Genomic DNA, 14,797 nt, shown 5'->3' with positions numbered 1-14,797 from the left:
AAATATTCTATTAGTTCAATACATGAATGAAATAATTACTGAAAAGTATAATCTATTGTTTGGAGTACTCCAAATTACACTCAAACATTACTCCTCAATAAGAAAAAATTTGTCTAATTACCTTCTTTAGGCCTTCCTTAAGAATACGTAAAAGCTACAACAGGCAAACACTGGAGAATACTGTATTGATTATGGTTTATTAACACTGATTTCCACACTTAACACTTGAGAAAATAAAACTAGAATTAAGCAAAAACTATTAGCTTTCTCAAAAGCATTCTCATATCAATAAATCCAATTCTAATTTCAAAAAAATTTAAATCCCCTCTATATATTTTACATTATTGTCTTAATTCATCTTGTGGTTATTTGGCCAACTAACTTTAACATGGAAAAGAAAGAACACTTTGTAACAAATCAAAAAAATTCTATCTTCCTCTTGGGGGAAAGAGGGCTTTAAATAAAGAATGCAGAGGCACACACTCAACATTTACTCAAGACGCCTGCACTAGCCCCAAATCTCCCAGTCTTGAAACTGGATAAATCAAAGCACTCAGGGTGATACACATGCATCTACAAAAGGAAATAGTGAGTTTAAATCTGAGTTTGTCAGACTGCAGATACCTAAGAAGCTATAGGCATATTCTTTAAAATCTGAAAATGTTACAGGGTGTTTTGTTCTAAAAAATTTCCTTTACAACTTTTAATACAATTATCATCACATCATCTCAAGTTCTGGCTTTGATATAGTGTTTATAATCTTGTTGGTGCTAGCCTTTCAGAGCAATTAAATAATCTTTCTGATTCCTATTCAGTCTAAAAAATTGAACATTGTCTATTATAATTTACCAGTAGTCTAGAAATCAAATTTTAAAAGTATATAGAGAAGCATATATAGAGAATTCTTCACACGAAGAATTACAATTTCTAAGCCTCTGCTCTATTTGCTTTTCTTTTACCCTTAAATATAAGTTAACATTTTAGATAAAATAAAACATCACTCAGGTGAACAAGTGGAGAATGAAGCAAGGCTACAGAATGGAAGTTCTATTAGCAACAGTCAAAAACCTATCAAATGGCTGAATAGACTATATATTAACTACAAGTACGAATATGTCAGTTTGTTTCACCAGTTTTGTCTCAGACTTGAAATAATACGTTGGTGGTATAGTGATTTATGCCCTTCTTTTTGACAGTTAATATATTCTACCACTTAATGAATAAAATGCACAATAAATACCAAGTACCTCTGTAAAGATAAGCAGTATATTTCTAATTTTACTTTAAATAATAAGGAGAAACAAAATTCATTTACTTTTCTTAACATTGTTAGTGAGAACAAATGAAAAATAATATAGCTTTGTTGGGGCCTGTTTATTATGTGCCTCTTTGATCGAGTTTTTAAAATATGTTGAAATTTATTTCATCTAATTTTAAAATAGGTATATTATTAATTCACACATAAAGACATTTACTATTTAAAATGACTGTTTACTGGTTAAAGGTTTTACATAGAAGCATTATTCATTAATCACAAATATATTCTCTTAAAAGAAATTCTCAGATTCTATGCATCATAACAATAAAAGCATTTTAGTAGTAATAAAGAAAACAGCTTTTAAATTCTTTAAATTTAAAATGAATGTACTTATATTTTTAATTACTAAATGTTTAATTTTTAAAAATAGAAAAAAACCAAGACATTGAAATCATCTTATTAACATCTCCAATAAAGTTTTAAGTGAAAAATCCTCCATAAAGAAATATATAGAACTATTTCCTGATGTTAACCAAAATATGCTAACCCAATAAAACAAATACTTTAACTTATTTTTAAATTTTTTCATATTATCATCAGCATTAAGACAATTTGCTTATTAAGCTAACTCATTAAAATGATTTTAATTACTTTAAATCAGTTTATAAGAATTATTTAAAGGCTTTAAATTATTGCCTTGAAAAACCCATTTATAAGATGAAGGGTCTAAAAATAAGAGTAGCTCAATCAATTTTATAATCAATTAGTAAGTTTGCTTGTCTTATTAAAATAAAAATTCAAATATAAAATTTTTTTCTTTTTCATCATCCAAATAAAAATAACTGAATTCCAGTTTTTATACTTATTTTAAACTTTCTTCCTCCTACATAGAAATTCTGACCTTTTATAATTTTAAGAATCCTTTTCAAAAAGATGTAACTAGATTAACTAAAAGCAATAGAGTAAAATGCAAACTGCGTTTCCAAAACATACATATATTGTGATACCAATTTCTGTCCTAAAATAGAAATATGCAATTGCATAAACGTTAAAATCAATGCCAAAAAAATTACCTGCACTGTTGAGCTGATCTCCGATGCAAAGCCGCCTGTCAGGGGAGCCTCATGACTTATTAGCAGTCTCCCTGTTTTGATCACAGACTGAAAGAAAAAAGGAAAACCTCATGTAGAAGAGAATACATATTTTGAGTATCTGATGGTACTTTTTAAGCAATAAAGAGAAAATATGTAATGACAATGCATGATATTAAAAATTGATTAATTCAACATTATGCTACGTGAGTTACAACATCCCTTCAACTGGATACTCATTTGATATTGCACTGTCAAAACATTTTCAATATATAATCCTAGTGCAAAAGAAAAATGAGATTTGTAATGTTAAGCAAGTAATTAAAACTGCATCCCAATTTTATAAAATATTTTGGAACATGAGCAAAATTATTTTATTTCACATTTTTATATATTGCCATATTGATTTTTTCCATCACTTTCATTAAGTGATGCTTTATTACATTTGGGGGCATATTTTCATATAAATAAGGAGTTATATTATTTCATGGAGAAGAAAAAATAAAAATAGCATGTAAAAACTGTAACAAAGAAGAGCTCAGGCCACTACATGTTAAAGGAAATCCAGTAGAAAGAAATCATTGCAAAAGTAAAAGGCTTATAACTATCCTTTCATTCATGTGCATCACAGTCTAGTTAATAACCACAAATTCCATTTAAACATAAAAAGTATCACAAACAATAGAAACGCATTGGCTGTTTGTACCATACATGATATACTCTGTTGAGTAATAAATCAAAAAGTATAACAACCATTATATCATAGCAGGATCCCAGCTATGCTGAAAGGGAAAAAAAGTATTAAAATCAACAGCAAGCAAATACTGAAAATACATTAAACAATTACCAAATTATCAAAGAGAAGATCATTTTTCAACATTTGTAATTATTTAATATTGCCTTCCTTAAATGCTCAATGTGAATATACAAATAATACTCATAAATATGAATGAATATAAAATAAAACCTTCCAAGCAAAAACTATGTACATAAATTAAAAGATTCTCTTTATTTTGGGCAATTAGAGTTTAGAATTTTAAAACTATGCAGCAGTTTCTGCCAGCAAATGTAATACTCCAAGATATGGCTTCTAATCAAGACAAAAATATTGTATCTGTTATGTAAATAGTGACTGAGGACGTAAAACTTTATAAACATCTTAATGAATACCATCCCTGCCCAATAAAATGCTACCGTGAGATATGAGTATTAGGATTTACTATAATTAATTTTGCCATCTATGCAAGTCACAAATTAAACTTAAGTGTATCTGTTAAAAATATAGAAACAAAATATTCCACAATCATAAAGACAACAAATGTGTTCTCAAGGTATTCTCTAAAAGATGACCTGACTTTAAACATCACTGATTAAAAAAACAGACTGCACACTGAGATTTCTATATCTCTGGAACCCTGCAAACATAAAGGGTCTAAAGATGACTCTGTCAAAATCCATATAAGCTAGAGGGTACACCTTACATTCCTAGTAGATAGAAATAAAAATTTTCCATAAAAATAACTGCTGCTGCCTTAAAACTCCACTCAACAGAATTTGTGAAAAGGTACTTTTACCTAAGTGTAGTCTCTAAAAGAAAAAATGTAAAGCTCTATGAATGAACCCTAAAGACCAATAAGGAGTTTGTACTTTCCTACAGGCTGCAGACAGCAGTGGGGAAACTAATCACAGTTATATTCACTTAAAAGTTTCCAACACTTGAACTTAATACAATATTTTGTAAACAGACATATTCACTGTTGAAAAAAGCAAAGCATATCAATATATTGAAGTATTATGCAGTCATGAAAAATATATTAAAGCCAAAGAATACAATCTGTGATAAGTAATTAGCAAATAGGTAAAATCTGAAACAACAAAATCTCTTTTTTTAATGAGGCATAAGCACCATAGCAGTAAAGATATAAAACATATATATGTATATATATATATACACATATAGTTACATGAATTGAATCAACATGTATAACAATCTGAAAGGATTCACTCCAAACTATTAAAATGTTTCTCCCAAAGAATGACAGTGAAGAAATTGTGAGGAAAGGGCCTCATTTCTAGTGTGAAAAACATGTCTCTCTATTGTTGAAAGTATTCTGATTAAATATAAATAAAGTTTAAAAAGACAAAGTAAAAGGTCTAGAATAAAGGGTAACGGTAACAAATACTTATTTTGTTGTCATAATCTCAAAAACGGGCTGGAGCACAGCGGTAGGGCATTTGCCTTGTACACAGCCGACCTGGGTTTGATTCCTCCTCCCTTCTCGGAGAGCCTGGCAAGCTACCGAGAGTATCTCGCCCGCATGGCAGAGTCTGGCAAGCTAACCGTGCATATTTAATATGCCAAAAACAGTAACAACAAGTATCAAAATGGAGATGTTACTGGTGCCCGCTCGAGCAACGGGATGACAGTAACAGTGATACAGTGAATCTCAAAAACAATGAAAAACAACTTCCATTTTTGTTCTTCAAAATAATCTTATGTGAAAAGTATTAAAATGTATAAAATAAAAAAAAATCAGATATCTCAAAATACCAAAATTTAAAGTAAAACTGATATTTTTCAAAGACACGCCCTCAAACAATTAGCATATATTAAAGATTTCATCTATGTAGTACATTGGTTTTATCGGGTATAATGCATAATCACTTCAGATGTATTTTCATCATTCACAGTTATAATTTATAATTACTAAATGTTTCTTTTTTAATACTCTTTTAGAAATTATTAAGATTTTTAATGGGATTAATGTGATACAGTGATAGTGATATTAGTATGAAGAGATAGTTTAAAATATACAAAATAACAGAAGCATTACTTTTATTCTTTGCAATTCAACTAGATAACTGGATTGAACTGAATATTTCTGTCAATTTAATGTGCATTTAATTTTCAAATATCTGTGTATAATACATACAATTGTTGGGAAATATTTCTTGCTAAACTTATCATTTTGATATACTGAATAGAAATCAATATATTGCTTTTTAATAAAGAAAGCTCTAAGCCTTATTATAAATGATGAAATAAGTACAGTGATACTTTTAATATTCATTTTCTAGTAAAATAAAATAATTTTTTAAGTCTTAATTTTTCTTCTGAGATAAAAGTATTTACCCACTTGAAAAAAAATTAGTGAAGAGGCTAAACAACTTTGCAATATAAAAAGCTAAACCAAGTCAAGGCAGAAAAGATCACACCTACGACTAAATTTTCCAGTATCTGCTTCTTCAATGACTTCCTGCCATTAAGTCCTATTCCAGAAGTCTGGTCTAAGATAGATGAAGCACCAGTAACTTAGAGGTGACAAATGGCAAAAGAGAAAACAGTTAATCAAAAACAAGGCTTTAAATAACTGTTCTCTGAGCTCCATACCACAAAACAAAAGGATTTTCCCTTTCTTCAAGAGCTTCAGAAGATCTGTCAAGGAAACTTGACTATTCTGAGAGACTAGAAGAGAAATAGTCTGTGACTGCTAAGTCAGTTAGCACTGAGCTGGTCTGTCTTGGATTTCTACCTTGGAGTCTCACCTTCTTCCTATTTCAGTTAGTCCCAACCTCCCCTACCCTGGGGCATTAGCAGATCCTAGCACAAGAGGAACTATCAAAAATCTCAACACAGAAAATAAGAACATATTACCAACAACACATATTTCAATAATCCTGCTCCAAAGGAACCGTAAAGCTACCTTGTTCCAGTTTTGGCAATTCCACGACTTTTCCCAATTGTCTATCTACTACTCAGAGACCATTTTTAAGGACAAAAAATACATGCAGGGTGCTTAGAACAATGTTCCAAAAACAGTAGACAATCAAGTAAAAACAGATTTTAAAATCTATTTAAGTAACTATATTAGGTATGCCATTGTTTATTTCAGTTATCATTTTCTTAGCAAAATCCACACTTAAGACAGTACAAAAGTATGCTTTAGCATGTTCCATAACAATTCAAATACAAAATAATGGATTCCAAATTGAGGATACTTTAATGTAGCTTTAACAAGATATGTGGAGTAATGGAGCTGCTAACTTAAACTCTGTTAAAATGATTGCACAGACTTTGGCTGCCTGAACACTGGACATATGTTTTAGTGAATGCAGCCTTTAAAGATTTTAACACAACCCAACCAGGAAGACTGTTAAGCTGTCATTCCAGGAGAAAATGATACAGACAGGCAGGCCATTAAACTTGCATATGCCTAAGAATACAACACCAACGTGCAAAAAGATATGTAACTTTTATTCTTTACTCAAAAATCGATAACAAGATTTTCCCTACACAGCCATTCAATCTAATACCAAAGTCAGCTGCTTTTTCTTACAGCTGACAAGACTAAGAGAGCAACACTTTTGGATAGACATTTTATAGTCTTTTTAAACATTTTTCACCTGAATATAAAACTAATGAAAAACAAAAGAAACCTCAAAGTCAACTTTTACCACTTCCTTCTGGAATCAAAATAATCTCCTATCTATCCAAATACATATATGGCAAAACAATACACCTGTGCTTCATTAATCAAGAACATATTAATAAATCCAAATCATCTAAAATCATTAAGAAAATGGCTTTAATTTGTTTCAAATATCATTTAAACTAAAATTTTAATATGTATTTTCTTGTTTTAGTAGGCAAATATATTTAAAAACTTAGCCAGAAAATTTCAAAATAGATCACAAGTTAAAAAATAGATTCATAGATGCCTAATAACTATTAATCAGCATGGCCTTCACAATAGAATCATGGTCCATGGAGAAATATTAATGCTGAAAGGGAAAGAACAGTCATGAACTCCAGAGAAAGTTCAGAAAAGTCCATTTGGCTAGCATATTAGTGATGGGATTACAAATATTTTTAAATTGTAGGAAAGTGATGTAAACAGAAAAACCAATCCTCAGAGCTTTATCACCCATGTGGAAAAAGTAGGTAAGGCTGCAAGCAAAGCATAAAGAAAACCAAGTAAGGTTGACAGGACAAGAATGAGCAAATAGAACTGACAAAGACATGAAATGTTCGGGAAAACTTCAGACATCATCACTGGTTTATTCTTGCCTGACTTATTTGTATCATCAGAGCTGAAACACTTGAAAGCTTTAAGAAAAATTTCTACACAAATTAAAAATGGGACAACTTGCTACAAGCGACTTCAAAATACAATTTTTGTCCACCAACCTTACACTTTCAAGTTCTTTCTTTGTAGTTCCAGTAGGCTCCTTTCAAAAACAACTGGCTATATTTGCTTCGTGAATGTGACCCATGCTTTCCCACCAGGTCTCACAAGCACCTCCAGGAACTATCTCTGGGTTGTCCCTGAGTTTTACTGGGTGTAGTGCAAAATAAAGAAAAAAAGAAGAGCCTCAAAAATATTTTAAAAAAGAATAAAAAAGAGTCCCTTCTGACATCACTTTTGAGACATGAAATTTGAAGGCATGGGATTTCAAAGACATGAAATCTGTGTTATTTCCATTTGCATTTAACTGCAGAACAAAGCATGTGATAAATATTTATTAAGTTAGAAGGCTTTGCTCAATTTATTATTTGGGGACAAATGCAGATCATTGAAACATTAAAAACTTTGAAAAAGCACTTATATTTATCTTTGTTTATTTTGCACAGTATTCTTTTTCATGTCTTGAATGTGTCGACACTCTCTCCTCCAGCTGACTAAACTTCATTCGAGAGCATGAATTCAGAAAGTGTTAAGTATTTGTTACCTAAGCACAATGTGTGGAAGTATATGTGGATTCTCATGAATGTTCTTAACAACTATTTTTAAGCTAACAGACACTGATTTAAACAAATTATTAATACACTTTCACATTTCTAATATATTATGCTCATAAAAGGAACTAATAATGCTGTAAAATGCATTGAAAGGTCAATTCTAGAAACTACTCTTGAATCATTGTTCTAATTTGGATAGACTAAACTACCCTGACCTAACTTTTCCCAACTATTTTTCCAACTCCAGATTGGTTTTAGAATAAGAAGCTAGTAGTACAGATATTTTCTATTATGTACTTATTCAGAGGATTATGTTTTATTTACTTATTCAGATACCATGATTTAAAAAGCTCCTAATTCAATTTTTCAACTCCAAACCCACCACCAGCGTCAACAGCCCTCCATGAATATTCCAAGGTCCCCATCTTCTCCCTACCTCACTTCCTTAGCATGCTCTTTTTTTTAAACTTTTATTTTATTGTTTGGGTCATATGTTTACACGACTATTATCTCTGATGGCCTTGCTATATAATGTATAGCTTCTTCTAATGCATTACTGTAATAAACACACAAACACATAAAATAGTGAATATAAATTTTCCTTTTCTAGTGACAAAGGATATTCTCATTATCATAAAAGAATTGTGCCGCACTGGTGGCAAACCATAGATAAATAAGTAAGTAAATATGTCTTACGGTTTGAGGTTTTTATTTTTGTTCAATTTCCTCATTATTTAAAACATCAAACAAGGAATAATTACCTCTAGATAATCTCTTTTAAATAATCTTTAAGGTATTTCAAAGATTTAAGAAGTCACTTAGGCTGATTTATATTTCATTCTCATCACGATACTATCATATATGTTAGCAAAATTTAAAGTATGTATTTGAATTCAACAAGTGGATACAAACTTGTATCCAAAATTTTTATTTTCTTTCTTTCTTTTCTTTTGGCATAGTGAACATCTAAAGGATATGGGGTGCTGTTTTATAGTTTTACTTTGTTTTTTTCCTTATGGTTGGTGAGTTTTAATGACTACTCATTTTTAAATCTTTATTTTGGCCAGGTGATAGTATGGCTGTTAAGGTGTAAGTGCCTTACTGTAAGTTCAATTCTCATACCACGTGTCCTTCCAAGCACCACTGGGTGTGGCCCTGGAGGTCCCAAGTACTGCTGTGGTGGCCTGAGTAATCCACCACATTGCAGGGGCAGGACTCCTCACTAAATGATTCCTGGTGGGCCATGAACTATCACTGCAGACCTAGGATTGTCAAGCACCAACTAGAGGGCCGCCAAAATAATAAATACATACATAAATATTTTTCTAATTTTTTAACCAGGTCACTTGACTTTATTATTAATACAAGTAGTGCTTTTTTTTTTTTTTTTTGCTTTTTGGGTCACACCTGGCAATGCACAAAGGTTACTCCTGGCTCTGCACTCAGTAATCACCCCTGGCTGTGCTCAGAGGACCATATGGAATGCTGGGAATCGAACCCAGGTCGGCCACGTGCAAGGCAAATGCCCTACCTGCTGTGTTATTGCTCCAGCCCCAACACAGGTAGTGCTTTAAAGTGCTTTAATGTAACTAATTTCTTAAACAAGCCCCTTTGGAACTATAAATTAAATTTCAAAATAATACTCCATGCAGAATAATACATAATCAATTTTTACCATATATTCCATCCTGTAAAGCATGGATATATACCATAAAGATATGATGCTGTAAAGCATCATATCTTGCTTTTCTAGCCCCCCATTCTGAAGAACAATTAATTCTAAGATCATTAATGTTACACAGATCCTTTGCCAAATAAGACAACACATTTCTGTAAGTTCCTCAACAAGAAATCAGGATCACATAGGTAGCAAATTAGTAGGAAGTTCACAGCCCAAATAAACAAAGGATTCTAGTTATAACCTTCTGAGCCTCTTATCTTTGTTCTTTACTCTACCAGAAATTAAGTGACAGAATAACTCCAACTAATAAAGTTTGGAACACTGGTACCAGAAAATCACCTTGATCAACTTATTTAGCCATTAATAAAATTTTCCAATTAACTTTCATGCTATATACACTCTAAAAGGCATTAGGTCATGTCAAAAACAAATTCTTAAGCCATTTATATGTGCCAATACTTGGAAAAAAAAGACAAATTAATCCAGGTTACTAAAGGGCCGTAATATGTGCTGCCAAAATGTCCTAGAGCAAAGCATAACTGAGAAAGAAATAACTGAAAGATAATTTCAAACTGTAGAAGAAAGAAAGAAAGAATGAAAGAAAGAAAGAAAGGAAGGAAGAAAGAAAAAAAGAGAGAGAAAGAAAGAATAGTAGTTATTAAAGTCAGTTTACATTTGTGGAAAAGCATAGATTTTAATTTTCAACTCAAGTATTTTCTAAAATAACATCGAAAATGATTTTTTCTCCTCTGAAAACAAACAATAATAACTAATATTCTTTCCTTTTCTAATCATAAGTCTCCATTTGGCAAATTTTTCTCAAGTGTTGACAATAGAGGGAAATACCATGTCTGGCCATCATAAGAGTTCTAAAGGGTAGAAACTGACATCATTCCTTGTGTTCCCAGCATACCGTGAATAATAAGAAAGTGACCCTAACCAAAACCCAGATTGTCAGCCAGTTACATTTTACACTGTTGTTTTAAGCATGTATCAAGGGTACAATTTTCCTTGAAGCCAGCTGGTAGTCTACCAAGGTAATACTTTTCTCTGAGGAATGATCAAAAATATAAACATTGCTACACTTCTGCATCACCATGGATAAATGCTTTTATTTTTTAAAAACCTGGTCCAACTCTGTTGGAGTAAATGAATTTTTAGTCCATTATGAAACAAAAATCGTGTGGCTTATAATACATGGACATGATCTAAAAATTTTAGGGTTTTTTTTAATGGAAATAACTCAAATTGTTATAGTTAACTTTTTTTAGCAGTCACTATATTCTTTTATTATGTATAACTAAGATGGCACAGAGGGAAAATGTGTGCATGTATCCCATACAGTCATTAATAGCAAGATAATAGGAGAGTTACTATATTAGAGGTGGATTTTTCCATATGACCCAGCAATTCAACTTCTAGATATGTACCTCAAGGGGTCAAAATCTCTAAATGGAAAAGACTTTTGTACCCCTACATTCATTGCATGACTACTCACAATAGCCAAATCTGGAAACAACCCAAAAGTTCAAGAACTAATGACTGAATAAAGAAACTATGATACATTTACACAATGGAATACTACTCAGCTATAAGAAAAGATAAAATCATGTACTTTGCTGCATTGTGGGTAGAACTTGGAGGTATTAATCATGCACAGTGAAATCTCTCAGAAGAAGAGAGTCAGGTACAGAATTTTGTCTCATATGTGGGTTATAAAAACCCACCATAGAAACACAAACACACACACACACACACACACACACACACACACACACACACACACACACACACTACGGGGGATTAGGGGAACAACAGATGATCCAAACCAATACAATCTAAGAAATGGTTGACAGAACTGAGCTTACAGTGGCAATAAGATAGCCAGGGAAAGTGGGCAGGGGTATTACTGAAGCAGTGGGGGTAAAGTGGTATCCTGAGACATGTGACAGAGGGAAATAGACACTCTGGTGGAGGATGCAATGTTATAATGCTATGCTTCTGACTCCCTAGCACTGGCCACATTGTAAGACCATAGATCATGGTGATTAAAATAAAAATAAAAGGCAGGGATCTAAGATATAAAAGATGTAAAATTCCATCACTGTCATCCCGTTGCTCATCGATTTGTTCGAGCAGGCACCAGTAACGTCTCTCATTGTGAGACTTATTGTTACTGTTTTTGGCATATTCAATACACCCAGGTAGCTTGCCAGGCTCTGCCGGATGGGCAGATACTCTCGGTAGCTTGCGGGGCTCTCTGAGAGGGGCGGAGGAATTGAACACAGGTCGCCCACGTGAAAGGCGAATGCCCTACCGCTGTGCTATCGCTCCAGCCCGTAAAATTCCATCATTCAACTAAATCAAATTTCAACCATCTCAACCATCCTACCCCCATAAAAAGAGTGGATTTCAGAAAAGAAATCCCTTTAGCTGAAATAATATTTGTCTTTAAAATATTCATTGATAATTATTCAAGACCCAGAATCTCAAGGTCAAAAATTATAGAACTGAAATTTATTGCTAATGGGATATTAGCAAAAAATAAAAGTAAAATCAATATAATTGATTATTCAATTCAATATAATTCAATATTCTAAAATTTATATACACATACAGATTTATGCTTTTATTAGAGAAACAAGATGTTCTTCCTTTATAAACCACAAAAATACAAATAGTTCACTTCTGTTGATTTACAATTCTCTATTCTCCTTTTTTTTTTTAATTAGCAGGGATTACTAAAATAGAATAAGATTATTGCAGCCATTGCATCATAAACAGTGAGGCATATATTTGAGCCGGAGTGGTAGTACAGGGAATCTGGCATTTGCCTTGCATATGGCCAATCAGGATTCAATCCTCAGCATACAATATGGTCCTCTGAGCCTACCAGGAGTGATTTCTGAGTGCGGAGTCACAAGTTACCCCTGAGCACTGCCAGGTATGACCTAACAACAACCAAAATAAACAACAACAAAAAAAAATAGAGCATTTGTTTACACAAAAAAAGTGAGGCATATCTAAAGTAACATCAGTGGTGAATGACAAACTGTGGAGTGATCCAAGGAGTTTTATGAGTTCTGACTTTATCATAAGAAATAGGTCATTTCGATAAATCATTTTTAAGTAAAATAACTAAAAGCTACAAGAGAAAATACAATGTTCTATAATTATAATAATTTGTCTTTAATAAGCTTTAAAATAAGGGTAAAATGATATTCCATTCATTATAGTTACAAAGTAATTTAAATTTTAATTCTGATAAGGATAGAGTAAGATCTTTATTACCCTGCTCATGGCGATGTGAACTGGAATAAATCTTGTGAGAAACATTTTTGAAATACAGCAAAAGCTACCAAGTATTCAGACCCTCAGAATGAATAATCTAAATTCTAAGACTGAGCCTCAAAAGATAATCCAAATAATATAAAGTAATGGAAAGTTTCGTTTCAATCACTGTGTGTCTGTGTTTCTCTACTGGATCAAGAGTTCAAAATTTTTAAGAAACACAGCTTGATAACCAAGCCTTCACACTAGACTAAAAGGCCACATGTGGCTCGAGGGAGGATTCTGTTTTAAGGGGTAAAGTACTTAGATTCTGTTTTAAGGGGTAAAGTACTTTAGAAATGTTGCCTTTAAGGGCTAAAGAGATTGCTCGAAACACAGAGCACATTCAGTTAGATCCCCAGCCCAGGGTGGCAGGGTGTGACCTGGATGGTCCAGATAGCAGAGCATTGCTGGGAGAGAGTGGTCCCAGGGCCCTTTGTCCACCTTTAAAGAAACTCCCTTTAGGTTTTGTTTATTTCTTTATTTTATGTCTAGGGAGGTGCTCGAGCACTACTCCCAAGGTAACTGGAGGTCACTTAAGACAGTGTTTGGGATTCTAGGGATAGAACCTGGTAATTCAGCATGCCAAGTATGCATTCCAGGTCTTAGCACTCTCTCCCCAACAAATACTGCCTTTCAACACTTTCCATAGCGGCCACAATGTTGCATACTCCCTGAAACTAAGAACTTCAGTAATTTTGTTTCGTTTCTGCCTAAACTCTGCAAAGCCCTGAGTCCACAGTTCCTAATTCAGATGGCAGACAAGCCAGGACAGGGCCCTGGGGTAGGAGCAGCTCTGACCTATTCAATGGGGCTTCAGCCCTGGAGTAGGAGCAGCTCTGACCTATTCAGTGGGGCTTCAGCCCTGGCTGGAGGCGCTGGGAGCAGCCTGGCCAGCGACATGTGGAGTCACCCAGACAGAACAGAGACCAGGAGAACCAAAGAGATCCCACATTGCTTGTGGAGCGAAGAGCCTGAGCAGGATTATTTCACCCTGCTCAAAGAGGAGTAAAAGAAGGAAAATGGAGTAAATCATAGAGTCTACTAAAGAGGGGTGGGGAGGAAGCACACATAAAATTGTCATGATTATTCGATGGAAAAGCAGGCTTCTGAAAATGATCTACTCATGATCACATGATCACGATCACAAAATCCCGTTAATCAATTTCTCGAGTGGGCTCAGTAATCTCTCCATTCGTCCTTTCCCTGAGATCTTAGAAGTCTCTCTGGACTCGTCCTCCCAAGAATGTCGCACTGGAGGCTCTTTCAGGGTCAAGGGAATGAGATCTAGTTTGTTACTGGATTTAGCATATGAATACACCAAGGGAAGCTTTACAAGGCTGTCCCCTGTGGGCAGGAAACTCTCAGAAGCTTGCCAGTTTCTCCCAGAGGGAGAAGCAGGCTACAAAATATCCCACTGGCTTCTGGGAGCTTGCTTTTAAATCTCTGGATGTTGGCCATTGAGGGATGGGATTACACACACCTGGATCTACTCAAGATCCAAAAAAAAAAAAAAGTTAAGCAATGGCAGTGTCTTCTCAAGAGAATAAAGAGAAAGGGATACATCAAAGGGATTGTAGGCTCGGAAGAAATGATACTGAAAAGGCTTAGAAGTCTCCCCTGGAAACCAAAATCCACACTAAGCAGTAAAATTGCAATGACAGTTGTCGCAGACAGAGGTATCTAGGTATCTGGCC

At 33.5% G+C, this 14,797-nt stretch overlaps 1 protein-coding gene across 1 annotated transcript in view; it reads right to left on the bottom strand.

Moving 5' to 3' along the window:
- The window catches only part of BCKDHB (branched chain keto acid dehydrogenase E1 subunit beta), a 201,268-nt gene that overhangs the window by 58,391 nt on the left and 128,080 nt on the right, over window positions 1-14,797 (bottom strand). The window contains exon 9 of the mRNA XM_004610118.3: window positions 2,332-2,418. Within this exon, the coding sequence (XP_004610175.2) occupies window positions 2,332-2,418 (87 nt within the window). The remainder of the gene's footprint in view (window positions 1-2,331; window positions 2,419-14,797) is intronic.

Source organism: Sorex araneus, chromosome 4 (genome assembly GCF_027595985.1).
Source record: "Sorex araneus isolate mSorAra2 chromosome 4, mSorAra2.pri, whole genome shotgun sequence".
NCBI classification, from domain to species: domain Eukaryota; kingdom Metazoa; phylum Chordata; class Mammalia; order Eulipotyphla; family Soricidae; genus Sorex; species Sorex araneus.
The sequence above is the reverse complement of the archived record's forward strand: the minus strand, read 5'-3'. Positions and strand labels throughout refer to the sequence as shown.